Source organism: Pangasianodon hypophthalmus, chromosome 16 (genome assembly GCF_027358585.1).
Source record: "Pangasianodon hypophthalmus isolate fPanHyp1 chromosome 16, fPanHyp1.pri, whole genome shotgun sequence".
In the NCBI taxonomy this organism is placed as follows: domain Eukaryota; kingdom Metazoa; phylum Chordata; class Actinopteri; order Siluriformes; family Pangasiidae; genus Pangasianodon; species Pangasianodon hypophthalmus.
Genome location: NC_069725.1, coordinates 5,124,085 through 5,147,588, shown reverse-complemented (window position 1 = coordinate 5,147,588; position 23,504 = coordinate 5,124,085). Strand labels below are relative to the sequence as shown.

The window sequence follows — 23,504 nt, the reverse complement described above, 5'->3', positions numbered from 1 at the left end:
CTGAAGAATGTCTGAATGGCACGATGTATCTGAACATTATTAAATCCCTCAGTTCCAGCACGTGACCATTCCAGGAAGGTTTCATTGCTTAAGTGACCTGTACATTCCTTGTATGTTTTAACTGTGGGATGAGGTGGAATAATCTGTCTGCACAGTCATGGTGCAATTCAGACCTTTCCACACAGTGCAACATTTCATCCAGCAACTTGCAGAACACATGCCCAGGCAAATCTATGCTGATCTGAAGGTCATCAGAAGTGCATCACACTACTAGATGGGTGTACTTAATAAACAGTCAACTTATTGTAGACAAGTAAGGAATAAAACACTCGGGGGCCTGCTGTTATAGGAAAATAATCAACAACAGGGTGGTGCGTTTAACCCAAAGCGGAGTTACTTTGACCACAATGAAGTTGATTATTTTCTTATAACATCATGTACTGAAGTGTTTTATCCATCTTATACCTCAACAATTTGCTAGCTATTACAATTTTTTATTAATTACAAAATGACACATATTTCAGTCCATTCCTAGTTACATTGAATGTTGTGGAATGGCAGCAAAACAAGTTATTTCCTGTGATGTTATAGCAGTTTTCCAGGTCAGAAACATTACAGCTTTACCTCTGACTGTTACAAATTGCTGACACTGGAGGCTCCTTCCAAAAATGCTACATAAACGTCTCCTCACAGAAAACTAGACCAATCAGAATCAAGAATTCAACAGTGCTGTGGATTAAATATATATAATATACACAACATGATAACTCATAAAGCATGTCTGACAATTAATTATGCTACGCTGATGTTGAAATGCAATCATTATGGTTACTATGACACTTGTTATGAGCGTTATGAACTTAATATACAACAGAAAATTTCATCACAACTATGATTTCCACATGACACAACATTGTTCCAAACTCTACTCATGTCTGTAAGAGTCTCACCTCCAGTTCCATTGGTGGAGACGCTGTTAGTGAGGAGACTCTTGTCCAGTTTGGAGCTGCCATCGCTGCCACTGGCGACTGTGTGCTGAGGGCTGGTTAATTCCTGCATCTCCAATGACCTGCCGACAAACAACAGACTAGATCAGACGCTCCAAAAACAACCTGAATATGAGGTTTATTCAGGAGAGAGAAAGTTTAGCTGAGAGAGAGAAAGTCCTCAAAATATAAGAAGGAATAAGAAGCAGCACGAATATGAGGCAAGGACAAAGAAGAAGAGGAAATGAATCATAAAATCTGAAAGTGATTTTGCTGGAAGATGCCATGTGTTTGGCTGAGTGAATATGACTCTATCCCAGAAGCAACAGCAACAGTTCAAGGTTTCATGTGTGAGAAACTCAAGCCATTTCTATCCATTATTAACTTCCTTCATATGTAGCTCACAGAGCACTTGTTAGATTTTCTAATTATTTGTTGTTTATTTTCTCAAACTGAATGATTACTCAATTTGCCTGATCACTCTTTCGCCAGATTTAAAGTCTGAAAACACTTATTTTCATTTATTTTTATTCCCACTAGCTTGCGGATCTCAGGCAATGATATGATGATACAGTTATATGCACGTTTTTATTAACTCAGCAAAGAATATACTGATCCAATCAATAACGTTTGGATGCAATTAAAGTTTGGCTTTGGAAGCTAGAGTTAATCACAGAGAAACCAGTTATTAAACTCATTTTTTCTTGCTAATGTCCCAGGAATCCAATGCCTTCCTATAGAAACTCCCTGAAAGCTACTGTTAATAGAAAAAAGGGTTCCTCAGTGGTTCTTTGGATCAGGGGTTCTGAAGTCTTTTGTAGGCAGGGACTCCATTAACAATTAAACTAAATTCTTTGGTACAGATTTATGAACATAATCCAACTGTTTAAGTATTGGATTCATTATTTAAATGTGTAATAGTAATGTTCTGGAGCCACAGAGCATTTTATTACTGAACTTTCCACTCACAGAATGCATGAGGTAGATGCAAACTTACATTATTCTTAGGCTACTCATCTGTGAGTTATTGAGAGGCAGGGCGACATTAATAACGACATAGCCTCAAACAAAATTAAGTCGAGAGGCTATCACACTTTACTTATGCTACAGGTTACTTACAGCATCCATCATACTGTCTAGCAGCTCATTTTGAGCAGTTTTAGACATACCTTTGTTTAACTGCTTTTAGAGTACTATCATTAACCATGTTTGACAGGTTTCAGCAAAACTTTGAGCCTAACTACACCACAAAAACCACCCAAAAGACCTGAAAAACTTTGGCATTGGAAAACGGAGACATTTTTCTTCTTTTTCTCAGCCTTCGTGTGGGGAAACAAGTATTTCACACATATTTCTGATGTAGGGGGATTTTCCACTCCATAATCCCTCTTTCTCTATCCCAATATTTGCAATATATCTTACAATAGAATTGCTTCTGCCAGCATCATAGGCACTGTCTGGATTTATGCATTGCCTCTTGTGGAAATCTATTAGACTTAATTCTGATTATTTGCTATAAAACAAGATCTTGGATTCCACAGAGTATTTTTAAACTAACCCAATCTGGCAACCTGGTCATTCACCGACACGTCCGCTCTTCCTCCTCCACTGAAAATGTTTATAGAGTGAGCATAGAGTAGCGTGATTCCCTCCCTTATTGACCTCTATTAGCGCTTTTGCAGTTCCCATTTTTGACCACTAGGGGCAATAATAATTAAATAGAAGCTAAGTGGGGCAAGGAGCACCCTGCCCCATGATTGCGCAACATGTTATATTTGTCAAATAGCAGCATTCTTTAAAATCATAGGTAATTAGTATTTCAACGGAATTTAGTCCTATAACAGAGTTCCATTACAGAAATGGTTCCAAGTGTAATCCTTTCAGAAAATTAAACCCATTTATCATCTAAAGAACCCTCGACGTACCTTTTTTTCTAAGAGTGTATTATAATTCATCATACACATATTAACTCTCAGTCACATGCCATGACGACGAGACACACACATAAAGTTCTCTCACCCACTCTTCTGACAAAACTGACACTATTCATCCCATCATACCAGGATATGAAACAATTCTCTCTCTCTCTCTCTCTCTCTCTCTCTCTCTCTCTCTCTCATTCTCTTTCTCATGGCTGCTTCTCTAATCAGGCTACATCATTCAGATAGACATGGCTGCTTTTTTCCTGTCTATGGCAGAAACAGCTGTACAAAATTCAGTCCCACAAAGACACACACATATACATACATATACACACACACACACACACACACACACACACACACACACACACAGTCTGAGACCCAGGTATTGAATAGTCTTTGAACGAACACTCTTACAGTACACCCACGCACACATGCAATGACTTTAACATCCTTCTCTCTCTCTCTCTCTCTCTGTGTGTGTGTGTGTGTGTGTGCGCATGTGTTTTGTATGTTTCTCTTCTCTGTGTGCAGCTTCTTCTGCTCAGACTCATAAAACACTTACTATCACTGTCAAATGTCACAACCAGGCATAAATGACCTCTAAATGGACATCATGTTTGATACACAGTAGTGTGTGTATGTGTGTGTGTGTGTGTGTGTGTGTGTATGTGTGTGTTACCTGTTGTCAGAAGGGTCTGAAGCGGGAGGATCAGAGAGAGATTTCTTCACCTGCAGAAGAACAGAAAAGTGCATAATGATTCTCCCTTTCTCTCTTTTTTTTCTCTCACTCAAAACATGGCTGAACTCCAGCAGGTTATTTGTTTAAATTCCTTTTATTTATTCCTGGAATACTTTTGGGTAGAATCTTGTTCTGTCAAAACACCGTATATATCGTTTTATAGCATGATATTTTCACAATTTTTGTGTAAACTGTTGTGGTCTAAAACGACCGAAGAACAAGTCACAATATATATATATATATACACACAAGACACTGAACATTTACATTTTTTGTTTTAAATATTTCAGAATTCTAAATCCTTTAAATGAAAAAGAAAAAAAATCCCAGATTTTCAATGTGGTCTCAGACTTTCGGACCCCAGTGTATTTAAATATATAGCTATGTGAATTTAAAAATGAAATAAAACAACGGAGCTATCTTACATATCAATCCTGCTGCAGTGCAAAAAAGGTGCCATATAAATCAATCCAAAGAATTATTTTCTAAACAGCACTTTATCATTGCAACATTGTAACTGCTGAATTGTAATAGACACTGCATTAGAAAATTTCTAATGGTATCTCATTTACAAGCACATCAGATCTTTTTCTCGAAAAGTTCTGCAATGATGCCCAAATCATCATGAACAGATTCCTAAACTGGACATTAAATTAAACAGAATTGTGATGTTCCTAGAGGTTTTTACCCTTAATACCTGAAGACTGTATAGATGAGTACAAAGGTTTATATACGACTACTTCATACAGTTAGGTTTTGGTGAGGAATGTGAAACAATACAAATGATATTTCTGAATGTGAGATAAAAGCAGAATCTTCTTCCACTTGCCTCTGAGGATTTTTCTATTATTTGTCAGCACCTTTTAGCCTTGTCTTTGTGTGCGTGTTTCTTCCATTTGCTGTTAATGTCGGTGTCCCTGTATCTTTTTTATTCTCCTCTGCAACTCTGTAAAAGGCCGATATTTTCTGTTAAAGCATTTTCCTGAATCCACACCAAACCACTTGATAGTTCAAGCCTGTTTGAACATTTCCTGCCTTACATAAGACTTAACAAAGTAACTGTGTCTATGGCCTTAAAGGTTCGATAGCCAAATAAGCCAAATACAAATAAAATTGTATAAAAGGAATAAAAATAAGAGGAAAATACATAAAGAATGATGAAAAATAATTGTTTAAGCCATGGTCTCAACACAAGTGTTTAACATGGTTGAGAAAACCAGTTTGGAAAACTGTGTTATGGTCTGGAGTGCTTATTTATGTTTGAATGTGCCTACTGTCAGCCATTTTATAGATACTTTCCTAAGCCCCTTCACTCCGCCCCCCTGTCAGTCTGAAATCAGCATGCTCCCAGCACAGCCAGATAACTCTTCTATGAGCAAAACTAAATAAATAAATAAATAAATAAAAACCACAACAAGAAACGCAGTAAATCCAGAATAAACACTGGCAGTGCTTTTCCAGCATGGAGTAATTTATTACTGGTGATGGGGATGAAGCTGGATGCAGAATTAGCATTAGTAATCTTCCCAGCTATGAAACCATAGTCTCTATAAAGCTTTGAATTATTTGAATGGCAGCTTGGAAATACAAATCAAGTAGATAAGTTTCTTTTTTCATTACAAAGAAAAAAGACAGTGAAGGCCCTCATGACCATCCTCATAAATCATTATGAGTCATAGGAGTAAAAAAAATGATTCACGTATTCTTGAACCTATCTACTTAACCGTAAGTCAAAACTAATTTTTAATAATCTTCCTAATGCGCCTTTAAATCATTTCACAATTTAATGAGGCACATTCAAATAAATTTATTAGAGCATGTCAGTGTTCAAAGTCAGTGCAAAGTCAATGTTTGGGCTTCAGCTGACTTAAAAACTATAAAATAGAGGAAGTTTTGCACTCAGCTGCATGTGTGTTGGAATAATTTTGCAATAATGTTCTTTGTGTTCCTGTGTATCGTGTACAGGTGCAGAACAAAACAAACTGATTCTGATTTGTATATCTGTCACGAACAGTCTGCTTTTGCTTAGCGGTAATATCTGTGAGCCAAAAGATACACTTTCTTAGCAAAACAGACACCTCCCTGTTTCTTCCTTTCAGTTTTTCTCACTTCTCCTCTTTCATTCTGTTTTTGGATTCATTTGTTAGAGTATCAGTGTAATTTAATGAGTCTCTTGTATTTCATTTTCTAAGGACACTTTGCCACTTTTCGTTGTTTTTCCTAATTTCGACTTTATATTACGAAATTCCGTGGCTTTCCCGATGATATATGCTTGCGAAGACAAAAGGGTTGGATCAAAGCATGGAGAAATTTAGAATGTCTATAAACGTCTCATATTCAATTTAGACCACTTACCCCTTGCAAACTACAGAGCCTGCAGTCATATGGGGCCTTAATTGAAAACACACACATGTACATGAATACACATGTGTGTCAGATGTAAAGTGTGGTTTTGGGAGGGGTTCAGCATGTTTGGAATATTGAGTGGTCACTGTGCAATGTCTCACACACACACACACACACACACACACACACACACTTTCTCTCGCTGCAGCTCTTATTTTACTTTAGTGTGGTCCAGATACTCTGAAAGGAATGTGTGTGTGTGTGTGTGTGTGTGTGTGTGTGTATCTCTCACCCAAGCCATTGAAAGCCTGATGCTTTGGGATTGAGGTGTTTGTGGATGCAGGTGCAGACGAGAGCCGGACATGCACACTGTGTGTGTGTGTGTGTGTGTGTGTGTGTGTGATGCAGCAGGAATGAATAGGTGACTGTTCTGTCATCAGCAATGGGAAGTAACAGATTATACGCAATCCGGCATGTCAAATAGTTCCTGGGAAAAAAAGAGACCTTGTCTTGGCTATAAGAATTTTCCTAGCTCTACTCAAAAGCAAGTCATATTTATTTATAAATCTGAAAATCACAAGCGTGGCTCATTGGGCTTTATAGATGCTTAAAAATTAATAACCCATGATTTGAGTCTCTATAAAGACAAGGAATAACGCCTGCAATGAATGCAGTGATTCATAAACAACAGAAAAGCAGCGGGTCAGGATAAATAAATAAAACAGCAGATATTAAGCTACACATCTATGGTCAACTCTAGAATTACATTTGAGTCATTAACATTTATGGTATTTGGCAGATGCCCTTATTGTTGTCTTTTCTAAATTGAGTATTACTACAGGGTGAGACGGTGGTGCAGCAGGTAGCGTTGGCACCTTATGGTTCGATCCTGAGTTCAGGTTACTGTCTGTGGAGTTCTGCATGTTCTCCTCATGTCTGTGTGGTTTCGCCAGGTTCTCCGGTTCCGTCCCAAAAACATGCTGAAAGGTGGCTTGCCCTTAGGTGTGAATGAATATGCGCCCTGGGATGGACTGGTGTCCCATCCAGGGTGTACTCCCACCTCACACCCAGTGTTCACCCTGAAAGGGATGCCAGTCCATCACAAGGCACCAGGCTCACACATATTCACACATTCATTCATACCTCAGGGACAATTTATCATGGCCAATCCATCCACTGGCATGTTTATGGGAAGTGGGAGGAAACCAGAGAACCCAGAGGAAACCCACACAGGCACGGGGAACATATGCACACGCAGTAACCCGAGCTCAGGATCAAACTGAAGACCTTGGAGCTGTGTGACTGCATTCATTCTTACGGGGTCCCCTGGTGGCTCAGAGGCCCTAATCGACTGCTTACACCACTTATAGCTAGAAGCGCTTCTGTCCACATCAATAGTTCCTCAGAAAAGTTCCACCTGTGGAGCAGGAATTAAAAAGGTTTCAATAGCCCAGGAACTAAAACTGGTGGAAAGATCAAAAGTTCCTGAATTCCTGAAAAAACACATGATGCCAGTCCACCATTACTAATTTCCTCTATTCTTAGCTGGAACATTCAGTAACACACCAAGCATGGCTTCCTAAAACATTTCCCCATTTCTGTTCATTGACTTTTTCAGTGAAACCGGTAAGCTTCCTCACACACGTTTATGTTCGAAATACAGAAACTCCAGCCTTATTGTTAGACACCTGAACACACACACACACACAAGCACTTGTTCTCATTCAGAGTATTATGCTTTTTACCACTGTAACTTCATACCCTTTCTTTTCATGCTTTCATGTAAAGCATTGTTGAAGCCACCCCCTTCCCCAACCTGTGAGCGCGCACACACACACACACACACACACACACACATTTCAAAAAGCCCCAGGGAGGTGTAAGACTATGCCACACGTCTCCTCCCAGAAATGCTCCTTTCTCCAGGTCAGAGAGAAGAAGAAAGAGAAAAAGAAGACACACCCACACACAGGAGAACTTATATCAACGCCTGAACCTTTTCCAGGTGATATAATGATGCGCTATATTGTCAAAAAAAAAAAAAGGTTAAAATACCTGAGGGGTGAGAGAGAATTAAACATTATCTACCCTGGTATGCACATGCACACACACACACACACACACCATTTATTTTGAGCTTCACATCGCTGCTGAATATCCTAGTATCAATTCCATCTTTTTTTTCCCCTCATATAATAACTTTAATACAAGAATCTGAAAAGCAAAAAAAAAAAAAAAACATGCAATGACCTACTTTAAAAACTCATATGTCCCTTATTTTCACTTTGCTTTGGTGCCTACATTTATCAGATCATCAAATACAAACTTTTCTAAATTCTTCTCACTATGACCTCCCTATATGCTTGTCTTAGACTGCTCCGTTTCCATGCCAACCTGATGTGTGTGCTCAGAATGGCACAGTCCAATGGGGGGGAAGGGGACAGAAAGAAACTGGACACCAGTCTACACCAGGCACACCTACACAGCATTTCAGAGAGTGTGTGTAGATGCATTTGAGTATCAGTCCACGTGTGTGTGATGTCTTTCTCTCTCTCTATGTGTGTGTGTGTGTGTGTTAGATTATAAACTTGAAACTTTATATAAAAAAGCACTCTAGCATTAAAGTGGCCCTTTCCCCTCTGATTGGAGCCGACAAAAAATGCTGCTGAATTATTCATGAGGCCTCGTGCTTGTGTCAGCAGCTCGTTAATTATTTAAATTAATCTCATTAACGAGGGGCTGGGTTTCAGACGCATTTAATTAAATGATGAATTGCTTCCCAGATGTCGACGTGCTTGTTAAATAATGTGCTCAGTCTGGACCCGAAGTGTCCTTCAGGACGTCATCCAAAATTAGACACACACACACACACACACACACACACACACACACAGTGTAATTGATTATAAATAGATACATTATGTGCAAATAAATTTTTTGGAAACATATGAAATTTATCAGACAATTCTGCAATCTTTAAAAATGTTTATCATATTACATTTTCTTTTTAAATTATTGTTAGTTTAGCTAAAATGAAGATGATCAGTAAATTGTCCACAAAAGACATTTATACAATTCTCTCAGCCAAGTCATTATATACACTGACTTCCATTACTTAGCTACATTAGCCTTATAGCTCCAGTATAGAATATAAGAAGCAACCTTCTTGTGCCAAAAATGTCTTGTGCCAAACACGACTATGTTTGCAGTATGGAGAGCATTGTGTAGATTTCAGTTTTTGCTGAGCTACTCCTTTAACCCTTGTGTGATCTTAACATTATGTCTACTTCCTCTGTCCTAAGGGTCAAAAATGACCCACCTTCACTAACCCCTTAATAAAATAAAGCAACTTCATTGAATTTTAAACCCCAAATCAATTTTTCATGAAGAAACAATCTGTCATTCGTCAGAAACTTTGTGAATATCTGGGTTTTCCCTCTTCACAGTGCAGAAAGACTGCATTTAAGCAGTGGACACCACTCTTTTTCTCGGCTGGTAAACATAGTGGCGGGTCATTTTTGACCCCTAAGACAACACAATGGTCATCTAGAGTTTAGTACCTTACTTTCAGACTCTTTCATGTATGATGTCCACACTCATAGACATTATTTTAAAGCTGTTTTTAGAAATGTATTAGAAGGTAATTCACCTCCAAACCACTCTAACCATTATCCTGATTTTACTCCATTAAGCGTTGCTTCTTCCAATCCAACATGGCTGATGGTGACAGACGTCTCAGGCATTGCTGTCTAAAGTTTCTACACAAAAACCTCAAATCAATATAGAAAATTTCAGACTTTAACAATCATTAATAGCTTTTTTTTTTTAATAGGACATTCATTCTGTGCTAAACTTCATAGTTAATTGGTACTGATTAAATGTTATATAAATATACTGTACATTTTTTATAATATTGGACATTAAAGTTTAAATAAAATATGTTAGTGAAAAATATTGTAAATTTATTACAGAATTAATACATCTGCCCTGTTTTACTTTTACTTCATGCCTGCTAACTTCAGCTACTTTTAATAAGCGATTTAAAAAAAAAAAAAAAGCAAATTTAAATATTCATTTAAATCTGCATGCATTTTTCGATTAATAAACGATCAAAAATCTACTAATTTTTTATAACAATTTATACATGAAAGGGTTAAGGATTTCTTTTTATTTACTTTCCCTTATTTTCAATTCAACTCCAATTAGAAGTTATATTATTTAAACATATAACAACGCTAAAGTTGTTAATAAGACCTATAACTTATTTCGGACAAATTCATATTTTTTAAGCCCTGCTCTCTTTCACACTTTTATTGAACACTTTCTATCTATGTTGTATCTTGATGCACTTCTACATTGAACTTGCTTGTTGCAGACTATCTGAACTTTATCCTTAATTTGGTCTATTTTGAAATATTTGCACCAAACAACTGAACCCTGTTCCATCAAAAACAATTCTCGGTCCTAATGCATGTGAACCCTGGTTCTGTTAATGGTGAAAACACAGTGTTAAGAAGATCTGCACCTAGACTACATGAAAGGGACTAAGCACTTACATGACTGGGGTAGTTATGGTAGTTATGGTAGTTCCTTTTTTTAAACAACACTCAATGTAAAAGTTTTGCTCTAATAATATTTGGAAGTACTGTGCCATTTGCAACGATACTCATGACTCAAACTAAAGATCACTTTCACTCAAAACAGAACACATAAAGATCAACATGGCTGCATTTGTTTAACTATAAATGGCTTAAATCTAAATTTAAAGGAATGTTTTCATTTCAATGAATAATAGAATGAGTCTAAAAGAGATCCATTATTGATCCATTATTGACAATAGTAAATAAGATTGGTACATTATTAGCTGGTAGTGAACAACTATGTTAGAGTAACTATAGTATAATAGTAGCTTTAGTATTCTGACTTTTCATGACCTGCAGAGGAAAAACTCTCTGCGAGAACCAGTAAGAAGTGCTCATTAAAGCTCATGCCATTAAATTCTTGACCAATCAAAGAACTCAAGTGTGCAAGCAATTCAGTGTGTTAGAAAAAGAGTGCAATGTGAAACCAACCAAACTAAATAATAATAAAAAAACAACATCAATATCACACAGAGCTCTAGTGCAGATTTCAGCAGAGAAACTAGGCATGAAAACATCCTTAATTTAGTTAGGGAGCTTTTTTTCTGCAGCTGTCAGCTTGATCATTAGTGGGTTAGAGCCGCTGTGTAACAGAGGCTTGTTAAAAGCATTATGTAAATACATTAAAATGTCAAAAGTTTCCAAAACAGATAAAAATCTTAAATTATTAAGACAAAGTCACTTCAGATTTATTATTTATTTGCAAATGGACAGCACACATCCTGAAATTCACTATCCTGTATCCACCTGAGGAGGATGGGCCTTGCTTTTTGAGCCACGGCTTATCTCAAGTTTCTTCCTTAACATCCTTATGAAGCTTTTTGCCACTTTTAGCTGCTGACTTGATCGAGGCCTATACATGGATTTCTTGACTTTCTTAATAAGTGCGCTATATATTACTAAAGTAATATATATTATAAATAAATGAAAATGTTTCCTAAATGTAATCAACTGAATAAGGATTGTTTCTCTCAAGCTTTCTTCTTAATATTCTTTTAATTCTTAATTTTTGATTCTCATTATTCTATTAATATTCTACACTGTAGCTGTCAGCTAGATCGTTATCTGGACTTACGATATAAATAAATTTGGAAACATCAAATGTTCAAAACAATGTTCAAATCAAAAATTCAAAACATTTTAAGAACAAATAAATTTAGATTTATGAAGACCTTTTATATGTAAAATGTAATTTTAGACAAAGTCAAACCAGAGAGATGCAGACCAGAGTAGGATGGCTCTTATTTATTTATTTATTTATTTATTTATTTATTTATTAGTATCTTCAGATATTAAGATTTCTGTTTAATGTTCTTAGGAAGCATTTTGTCACTGTATCTGTAAATCTGCTTTGTAAGAATGAATTAAGGCCCCTATGTAAGTAAACTGTATTGTATAAGGGAAAAAAAATGATTGAGTCATTTTATTTGTAAAATGTAATTTCATACGAATTCAAACTGCACACCAGAAGATAGGTCTTGATTTTCTGTTTTCTTTCCTGTCTTGGTTTCTCTTAAGTTTTCTCCTTAATGTTCTTGAGGAGCTTTGTGCACTGTAGCAGTCGCCTTGAAAATCAGCGACATCGACATATTAAAATCACAATGTAATGAATCCGAAACTGATATTTCTGAAGCTAGATTTAGATAAATACTGTTGGGGTTCTGTGATGTGGTGTATAAAATATTTCATTCACATGTATGTTAGAAGTCAGAGGTCTCGGCCTCCTGCACTGGTAATGCTCATGCACATGGTACAGATGTGCTCAGTGTTTATGTCTCTCTCTTTATTTTTCTGTCTCTCTGCTTTTTTCTCTAAGAAATGGTGTAAATGATGTGTCTCTGAGTTAGTGTGTGTGTGCGTGTGAGGTGTATGTAACCTGAATCCTCCCTCATTCTCTGTCCCTGCAGCCCTGAGGCTCAGACTTCACCATAGCAAAGGCTGCAGCTAAAAGTGTTTTGTTTTTTTTCACCCCGTTTCTTTCTTTTCTCCTCTCTGTCCTGCACATATCCCCCTGGGTCACACCACATGCCACTCCATCTCCCTCCCTCTCACTCTCGCTCTTGCCCTTGGTCTCTCTGTCTGTCTGTATGTCGGCCTTTCTTTCTAAGACAACAGCAAGAGAAGATTTTGTATTTGCTAAATTGAATGCGTGGAATTTTTCAGTGAGGGCTCAGGAGGAAAAATCCTTCTTTCGATAATGGCACTTAACGTGTTTATCCATCCAACGTCCTAACATCTATAACAGCAGCTCTGACAATGGTGCCATCTGTAATTCAAATCGCAGGTTTATAATTAATGCACTCGTTCTAATACATTATTGTTTCTTACACAGGACCTTGTTTGGTGGATGCTCTACATAATCTAAGGTTAATAATGAATGGGTCTAAAAAAATGTATTGTTATTTAACAAAGAAAAAACTTATAACCACTAAATAAAGGAAACATTTATTTAACATTTATGGAAAGAGTCTCCAGTGTCAGCACTTTGTAACAAAGGACTATGCACTTTCTCAGTGATCTAACAAGCTGTGTTGTTTTTGTCTTATTAACTTCAGGTGAGAGAAAAAAGAGAGGCAGGTGAGGGAATGACTGCTGCTATAACATAAATGATAACAGAAACTAACTTGTGTTGCAGACCTTCCACAACACTGAATGTAACTATAAATGGTTAAAAGTACAACATGTCTTTCATGAATAAATTACAAATTGTAATTGTTGACAAATTGCTGTAGTATAAGATAAAATGAACACCTCAGGATGTGCTGCTTTGGGAAATTATCAAATTTAGAAATCAGATTTAGGGTGATAACAGTGACTCCACTTTATGGGCTGTATCACACCATCCTATCAGTGATTATTTGCATATAACAGCACAACCCCAAGTTTTTTGTTCTTTACTTAATGTTATTTTTAACCTACTCATCCATGCACGGTATCTTGACTTTAAGGAATCAAGTACAATATGATGAGACACACGCAATAACAAGGTAACAACAATAATCAGTTTTTCTTTCAGGGTGTCTTTAAGGGTTCAGAGCCCAACAGTACCTCTCTGACAGTCATGGGATTTGAACTCACAACCGTCTGGTCACCTTACTCACTTCTGACCCCTCCCATGTATGTATCTGACTCTCCCATGGCTAACCAACACTGTCTGTATGCTCTAACTCCTCAAAATCAGTGTGTTTCTCATGTCTCTAAATCTGCATGCAGCCTGTTATAATCTAAGTCTCCACGAATATTGCCTGCTCAGCTAAAAAAGCGAAACCCTCACTGCCCCAGTGTTGCAGATTCAGCCTGATAGGACAGGATGTGCAGGAGAGACCCGAGTCACGCCGCTCCACAATCAACCGACCAAACAAACAACGCACACAAGGCTGATGTTGTCAGAGAGCCCGACTGCACACCATCGGAACTATTAATAGCGAGACATGTGCATAAGTCAAACAGCAAGCAACATTTCCACCTGTTACACCATGCTGCAGATCTGCTTCACACACACACACACAAACACACACACACACACACCACTGAACATTTTACTAATTAATACAATTTCATATAGACCACTGACAGAGATGTGAGAGAGAGACAGAGAGAGAGAGAGAAAGAGATGGGGGTGTACAAGTGTGTATTTGTGTGTGTCTTTGTATATGTGTGTGTGTGTGTGTGTGTGTGTGTGTGTGTGTGTGGCCACTGTTCGAACTTGTGCTGGCCATATGGCTACTGTGCTCAGCCACTCAGTCTTCATCTGCTCACTATTAAAACCCCTTGTAGTGCTCAGTCCATGCCTGGGTGGCCTGCATACACATCATACTCTCTCTCTCTCTCTCTCTCTCTCTCTCACTCTATTCCTCACTCTCATTCAATTCAGTGCAATTTAATTCAGTTCAATTCAGTCTAGTTCAGTATAGTGTAATTCAGTCTAATTCAGTTCAGTTCAGTTTAAATCAGTTAGTTTAATTCAGTTTGTTAAATTCAGTTCATTTCTGTTCAGTTCAGTTTAGTACAATTCAATCTAGTTCAGTATAGTTTATTTCAGTCTAATTCAGTTCACTTTAGTTCAGTTCAGTTCAGTTTAATTCAGTTAGTTTAATTCAGTTCAGTCCAGTTTAGTGCTGCTCAGTTTAATTCAGTTCAGTTCAGTACAGCTCAATTCAGTTCAGTTCAAATGTTTCTTTTCCAGTTCCAAACAATATTTGCCTGTAATGTAATTCAACAATATCTTATATTATATTTACAAAACATGATCTGTCCTAAATGATTCCCTACTCACTATTCCCTACAAACACTGCAGTGCATTCTGGGGGTGCTGTACTAATTATTTAGACACTAACCTCCTGCAAAGCATTGTGCGATTTCATAAGTACACAGAATAATCTGCATTATGCATTTTGACACTACTACAAAACGGTGAAAAATGTCCAAAGTAGTGCGTTATGAAGGAGAAGACATGGTTTTGGACATGTAACATCCTGCCAGAGGTCACTGAATTAATGTGCAGTGGATGTAACTGACCTGAGCATGGTTTCCCAAAAGCATCATATATTTACAATCATCATAAATCTACCATCAATCTACCTGCGCTCTACCATTTAAAGTTTAAAACTGAAACTTTGTGCTGCGATGCTTTCAACCCTGATCTGATCAGAATAGAATAGAATAGATTGACTCCTCTTCCTACTTTCACTACAGAATGACAGACCAAAAGTACAATATAAAATAACACAAACCAACTGAAGCACTGAGGAAGATCATGTGTGAGCTGATTTTAAAACTCCAAAGAAAAGAAATCAAACAGGTGGAAGACATCAGCTGAAACACCCTGAACGCTGACTGTACCCTTTGTGCCACATGCAGCAGTAAAAATCAACTCTAAACACCTTGAGGGATCCTGACAATCAGACCACAACAGCTTTTTCTCCTGAAAAGCTTTTTTTTTAAAAAAAAAAAAAAGAAGCAGCTCCCATATGACAGCAATTATAGCAAAAGATTAATGAAAACTTGGTTCATAACACAGACCACAATGCAAGCTAACCGCCCGTGTGTGTGTGTGTGTGTGTGTGTGTGTGTGTGTGTGTGTGTGTGGTTCTCCTACCGCCTGCTCGGTCAGCTCCTGTGTATTCTCCATCAGTTGATCACTTCCACCCTGTTAAGTTTTGATCCAGCGACCTGCCAACACACACACACACACACACACACACATCCATTCACAACAAATTAACACTGGATCATAATCATTCAAAATGCACAAAATACTACTTTATAGTGTGTATATTGTGCTAAATCAGTGTACATTACAGTGTGTATTATAATATAAACTACTTTATAGTGTGTACAGTGTGTTAAAGCAGTGTATATAATAGTGGATATTATTATATACACTACTTTATAGTGTGTATATTATGCTAAATCAGCCATCCATCCATTCCATATATATATATATACCCACACACGTGCATACACACACACACACACACACACATATGCACACACACTGGTATTGAGCCTGTGAAAGTCAGATCAGATGTATGTATGTATGTATGTATGTATGTATGTATGTATCTATCTATCTATCTATCTATCTATCTATCTATCTATCATGTATGAAAGCTCAGTCAACTTAAACTTAAGCTTAATGTTAATAAACTTTAGGTTTTAAGACCAGTCTATTTTAACACCTGGTTTCAGGACTTATCACACAAACAACTTCAAATCCTCTATTTTAACTCAATATATGTGTGATTACCACAGACAAACATTTTGATTTACTATACTCAGAAAAGACCAGAAAACCTGTTTACTCTAAACTCACTTATAGATGGAAATTTAGGGGTAGTTGTTGGAGCAGTTAATAAATGTTCACAGAGATCACATAGTGGTTGTAAAGTAACCTTCTTTGTGTGACATGGTGTCTCACAGCTTGAGGGTTTGATCCTGAGCTCGCATTACTGTCTGTGTGGAGTTTCACACGTTCTCCCCATGTCCATGTGGGTTTCCTCTGCAATCTCCTCCCAAAACATGCCAGTAGGTGGACTGGCTACTCTAAATTGCTATGCTATATGAAGTGGTTACTGAAAGTGAATGAATGAATGAATGAACGAATTCTTACAGAGATGGGAATACTTCGTCGTTATGCATTACCAACATAACGTTTCATAGTGCATGGATACTATAAAACCTTCAGGAGAGCATAAGTAACTGGAATGACTTGTTACTCAATTGCCCCTGTGTTCATTCTCCCATGCCTGTCCAATCTTAAACCTTTATTATATAACAGTGTGCTGTTCAAAGAGCGATTACATTTCATATGACAGCACTGGGATGTTTCACTGTTTGCATCACTCCACTTGTCTGTGTTCGCCATGCAACATTCCAGTTCGAGCAACAGTCCCACTAAATCCGTTACTACAGTAGAGTCAGTGACATCATCAGCAGACATGCCAAATGATACATTTTTCATGAATATAACTTTTGACTTAAAATTTGAAAGCTCGTCAGATGAAGATGAAAAGGAAGAAGGGAAGCCAATTTCACTGGAAGCACCTTTAATGGGAATGTACACGTCATTGTGAGCTAGCTAGCCAGCTAGCCGACGGGCTTCTTCGGGATCTAACTCCGGTCACGGAGCAAAATTAAACAAATTATTTGGCTGTATTGTTTCTGAAATTTCAGTTATTCAATATTAATTTCTTATTCATAAATTTGTTGTATAAAAGCAATAGCGCACTCCTGAAGTATGTTCTTAAGTGTTTTATTCCTCTTATACCACAGCAAATTTGCCACTGATTACACTCTTTAATTTATTAATGAAGGACACATGCTTTAATGTTGTGGAACGCTATGAGTCATTCCCACACCAACCTTTCTTTTGAACATATTAAGACAAAAAACTAATGAAAGTTAGTTGCTAACGAGCAACCACAAAGCATAAACACCTCTGTCCGGAAGACTCTCCTATGGTGGGACTCTCCTATTGACAGTTACAAAGCTCTGACACCTGAGACATTTTTCATAAATGTTAAATAAACATCTCCATGCAGAAAGCGTCACCGTATCAACAGTGGTATGTTTTTCTTATCCATTTATGTTTTTATCCATTTATTATTACACTTAGATTATGTGCAGGGCTCACTGTACAAGTCCCTGTGAAGGAGTTGTTATCGTTTGTATTACAGTCGGAACTACTGTCAGAGCTGAGCTGTTATGGAAAATTAATAAACACCTTCTGAGCAATCAGATTCAAAAATTCAACAGTGCTGTAGAATAATAGTTTTCAATACTGATGTTATTCAACAACTGCATTTAGGCTTCTGATATGTAATATAATATAATAATGCAGGTTTTCTATTTGAATTGGATAGCAATTAAGGTGAAAATGCTGGAGTATTTCTTTAAGGTTCTAAGCAAGTAACCGGAAGGTTGTGGGTTCAAATCCCAGGACTGCCAGAGAGCTACTGCAGAGTCCTTTAACAAGACTATTGACCTTGATCGGCTCAGTTTTACGCTAATACGATTGTATACAGTCTCAACCGTGAGCTGCTTTGGATAAAACTGTAAGGCAAATGAATAAAATACATAGGTAAATATTGTATCAATTTTCCTACACACTTGTTAACGAAGGGCTCAAGAATTAAAATTCCTTTTTTTAAAAGCTTTGCAGGATTAAACTGATATTGATTTCAGTGCTCTGAATTCTGCTGAGTGTTTACTCATCCCTCTCTTTCACATCTAGTGGCTTTTAATGACTATCATTTAATCTTTCTGATAAGTGCACCTAGTGGAGTGTATGTGCGGGTAAGATTGGCGCTGCAGTGTGTTAGTGTGTATGTGTGTGTGTGTGTGTCAGGGTGAAGGGCACATCATTTTAATTTTTCATTTGCACAGTGTCGCTGTGTGCTGAAACTCTAGCCTTTAATGCTCAGTGGGGAGGGAGCCGAGCAGCATTGATTTTTACTGTTATCCGTGCCCTCAGAGGCCGTTGTCCTGCCCCACACACACACACACACACACACACACACACACATGCTTAGAAAAGCTTTTAATTCAGCATTTAACTCAGCCGAACCTACAAGGACTTCAGAGACGGACCCTCCAAATCCAAATCTCTTTGAAATAAACAGAATAAATTTCTCCTCAGCCAATATGTTTTTATTAATATGAGGAGGATGATTAGAACTGAACAGCGCCTGCATGTTTAAAAGTGGATGGAAGCGTACTTTATTGTCTTTGCATTCAGAGTCGTGTGCCATTCTCCACACGCTTCAACACCGCAGCAGGACGACTGGCCTGCTTTGCTTTTTCCTCCCTTTAAAATAACTAACCACAAAGCACTTCTTCTCAAAGCAGTGAGAACAAAAAGAAATGGAGCACATATAAAGCTAATCTATGTCCTAATACTAGTATATAAAATAGCAAACACTGCGTTTCAAACCAACTGACAAACCTATAGTCTATTTCATAAGTCCATTTTATTCATAAAATGGTGTTTATTATCCTTAATCGGAGAGAGAGAGACTAACTGTATCAATGTGGATTTGTTTCCTGTGTTTGTTCAGATAGAGAAAGAGAGTTAGCATAATAGTTAGCTACATCATTTAACAGTTTCATTCATAAAATTGTGTCTATTATGGTTTGCCTATGGAGGTCTATAATCTGAATTGACATGATTTTGTTTCCTGTGCTCATTCAGAGAGAGAGAGAGAGAGAGAGAGAGAGAATAAGTGTTAGCTACATCATTTAACTAAATGTTGCTTTATCCATTTTATTCATAAAATTGTGCTCACTCAGACAGTGATTCCCGATTTACTTTTACTTGAAAAATTGTTTTTTTTCTGTGTTTATGCAGACACACACACACACACACACACACACACACACAGACACACACAGAGAAAGAGAGAGAGAGACAGAGAGAGAGTTAGCCTGCTGTTAGCTATATCTTTTAAATATAGATGATGTTAGCATGTGCTAATTTCATTCCCCAGACTAAATATGGCGGCATCGCTGACCGAACGAAACTCGCCACCATTTAACATTCTTAAAAATAAAGCTACCAAAAAACATCCTCTTGAGCAATGCCGGAGGAGAACCATGTTTCCATCCCTGAAGAAACTTTTGCTGGATTATTTTTTAAGCATTTTGTTGGTGCCATAATGAAGTGAATAATCATTTCCAAGTTCTTCATGGCAATGTTTAAAGATCCACCTACTGAAAGGTTCTTTAGGGAACAAAACTTTATCTGACATGTTAATTCAAACACATTTTCCCTCAATTTCTTTAAAAACAATGAACTATAAATATTTTAGACTACATAAAGTTAAACTAGCCTATTTAAAATGGTGCCTTATTAACCTCACGTAGTAGCCAAGGCTTTTGCAGGTGGCATTAGCACAGCTAGCTGCGTGGTAATATGCCTGTAAATAAATAAAAAAATAAAAATATTTAGCTAGGTAGTAGGCTAGCCCATATGGTTTTGCATATAGGACTGATGAAGTTACCATGGTAACTTGTAGCTAGTGAGGTTCATGCCACTGGAATAAAACACTTCAGGAAATGCTGTTATAGGAAAATAACGAACAACGTGGTGGTGTGGTATTTCCCAATAACAGCATGTTCCACAGTGTTTTATTCCTCTTATACCTCAGAAATTTGCCAACACTAACAGTTTTTTATTTATTAAGGAACAATGTCATGTTATTTATCCGTTTATAGTTACATTTAATGTTGCAGAACATCCACGAGACAAGATAGTTCATGTTATCACTTATCGCAGCTATAAATAGTCGTTCTCTCACCAGCCTCTCTTTTTCTCTTTCTTCAAGTAAAAAAAGACAAAAAAAAACAACAACAACAGCTTGTCATATTACTGAGAAAACAGAAAGCACAAACTCCTCTGTCCTGAAGACTTTCCCATAACAGAAATAACTGTGACAAAGCGCTGACACTGGAGACTCCTTCCGTAAATGTTAAATAACCGTCTATATATAAACAATTATCTCTTGTTCTTTATTAACTAACAACACATATTTAATCATTTGTTATCAGTCTTAGATTATGTGGAGTGTCCTCCATACAAGTTCCTGTGAATGAGCTGTTACTATAGAAACGAAGATGTATATAAACCTGTCATTTGAATTGCTAGCACTACTGTCAGAGCTGCTGCTATAGAAAATTAATCAACACCTTCTGATCAGTCAGATTCAAGAATTCAACACCACTGTGGTGTAAAGCAAACTTTAAAAAAACATGTGTTTTGGATAGTCCTATATAACACTGAATTACCTTCCTGCATGTTTAACTTACATTTTTAACATTCTGTAATCTGTTGATTTTTGTGTTTTACTATAAGAGTGACAAATCTGCAATTTTAAAAATGTCTGTGGTGTATTATTTAGATAAATAATCATTTGCATTAATCTAACAATAAAGGCAAGGCATCTGGTACAAGTGCAGAATTTGTCATCTGCACTCCATTTCTGCAAAAATGAAAGGATAGAATGCATGGAGGCACACTGAGAAGAGCTGAAAACTGAAATGAGTGTATTTCATCAGAGTTTAAGATGATGACCTCGTGCCAGATTCGCTAAGGGCACTAGATCTGAGTGCGTCATCATTTGACTAAGTGCCCTTCTGAGGGGTCTAGACCTGTGATGCGTGATCAGAGAGTGTGTCGTTATGCATTAACTTTAAAACACACAGTTATTTCTCAGAGACTATAATCTCTAAGTTTTATTGTGAGTTATGCTTTCTGCTGCTCTGGGTTCGGATTAATTGTGCGGTCAAGTAGCGTATGATACCGTGCTAAGTGTGGCCTCCACCTCCTCCACGTCCCGTGTGTGTGTGTGTGTGTGTGTGTAATCTAATCCGCGGGTCCTCGTCTCCGTTATCGGGTCATTAAAGGCAGAGTCGCTACCGAGAGCGCGCGCGAGAAAGCGGCCCACGGCCAACAGCGCGCGCCACTGCCGGGGCACCGCGGCGGGTTCGGTGTCGGGATGATATTTCTCCGCCGTTTGCTTCGTATCAAATACAAAAACACACACGGCACGTGGGGAAACGGACGTGACGAGTGGAATCGGTATAACCTACAGACAGAGCAATCTCACAGCCGCGCGCATGTGTGTGTGTGTGATGGAGAGATAATAATAATAATAATAATAATAATAATAATAATAATAATAATAACACCATATATTGCAACATTTTAAGACTACTGTTGATATGACTTGATATGAATTGTGATATGGCTGTGATGTAACTGTCCCAAAACACATTAGTAGTTTAATAAATAAATATGAAATGAATGATGGTGTGTTGATGATGGTGTATTATTTATTGTTATTATATTAATATTTGAATGCTGTGTGAATTCTGCATTTCATCCAAACACACTCAGAACCTGGTGTAGCTGGTTAAATGGGTGACTGAGGCCTGGTTGATAGACATGTAAAATATCCACAGTTCTGTTCCCGCAATAACGCGCAACAAACGCAATAGTGCGCAGCCCTCACTGCGTCTAATGTGAGTGTGTCCTGATGATGAAAAACAAAACCGTGAGATCTGCTCACACTACATGAAGAGATAACTCTGTATCAGCTCGGGAGGGAATGGGTGATCACTGTAAAGCACCTGAATGTGTGCAAGCCTACAATGAAGATCTAGTGCAGATAAATCATAAAGGCCTGTCGCACACTGTGGAGGAAAAAAACACAAAAGGAAAAAATGTGCAGTTTGAGTTTACAACAAAAATCCACTTACAACAAAACAGGCTAAAAGCAGAAGTTTTTTAAGCTGTCACAGCTGAGGTTATGATCTCCTGACTGCTTTTATAACGTGTTTCCTCCAGCTCTGGATCACTTCAATAAACTGCGCCAAGTGCGTGCCACTGATTATTACTGAACTTTTTTTCCCTTTAAAATAAATTCATTTAAGATTTAAAAAGAAAACATAATTGCAAACAAACAAACAGACAAACAAACAAACAAACACACACCCTGATGCACTTACTCTGCGGAGTTGAGAGGTCAGAGATCTCTGAAACGGTCCAAACGGTGCGTCTCCGTTCACTCCGTTCACATGCTCGTCCAAAACTATTCACGCGCTCGAGCGACCGGGAGCGCGGCGGAGCAAAAAGGCGGCTGTGCGGAGAGCGCGCGCACCGCTGTCAGCGCGAGACCTCCTGCACGACAACTTCACCACAAACTCACCCGAGCTACCGCACCGGTGCGGAACTGTCCAAAAAGAAGAAAGAAAGAAAGAAGGAAAGAAAGAAAGAAACCCTAACAGCTACACACAAATACTCAAACCCGCTCGCACAAGCGCACACGCACAAACGCACAAACGCACACGCGGGCCCTTGCGCGCGTAGGCTTACGCGTATTTGTCGTATTTTTTTTCCTTTTTTTTTTCTTTTTGCTTACTGTTGTTTATGTCTCTAAAGTTAGCTCGGGCGCTCTCGCGCTCCGCGGGCTTTACTTCATTATTAAATCTAAAGAGCTCTCGCGCAGCAACGTAGCCGAGCCGCCTCACGACGCGCATGCGCCCAGCTGCCGCGCGCCGAGAAACTGCTGGCTCGCAGCCAAGCCAGACCGGAGAGGGGCACAGGGCCGGGGGATGCCAGCACCACGCGCGTATTAATAGTATGGCCCGAGTGATCCACTGAGCCTTATTTACCCCGCAAACCAAACCGGGATGAGTTAGGCTCCTTAGCAACCCGAGATTAACTCAGATTAATCCATCAGCTCTCTGACACACAAGGAAGCTCGTGTGTGAAGTATGGGTGTGAGAAGGAGTGTGCACTAATGCACACGGTGTGAGAATAAGCGTGCAGTATCATGCTGGAATATTATCATAAATATGCAAAATATTA

The 23,504-nt window shown here is 38.0% G+C and overlaps 1 protein-coding gene across 5 annotated transcripts in view; it reads right to left on the bottom strand.

Annotated features, from left to right (window-relative positions):
• The window catches only part of eya4 (EYA transcriptional coactivator and phosphatase 4), a 46,545-nt gene extending 23,306 nt beyond the window's left edge, over positions 1-23,239 (bottom strand). For 2 of the 5 annotated variants that reach the window (XM_026945126.3, XM_026945129.3), the window contains exons 1-4: positions 22,643-23,236; positions 15,735-15,808; positions 3,591-3,640; positions 951-1,069 (exon numbers count right to left, since the gene is read on the bottom strand). In XM_026945126.3, coding sequence (XP_026800927.1) covers positions 951-1,069; positions 3,591-3,640; positions 15,735-15,767 — 202 coding nt within the window. In that variant the 5' untranslated portion in view covers positions 15,768-15,808; positions 22,643-23,236. Of the gene's footprint in view, positions 1-950; positions 1,070-3,590; positions 3,641-4,479; positions 4,597-15,734; positions 15,809-22,642 lie in introns of all 5 variants that reach the window. The other 3 variants (XM_053240643.1, XM_026945127.3, XM_026945128.3) reach the window with 3 other exon arrangements.
• Positions 23,240-23,504: the final 265 nt, after the last annotated feature.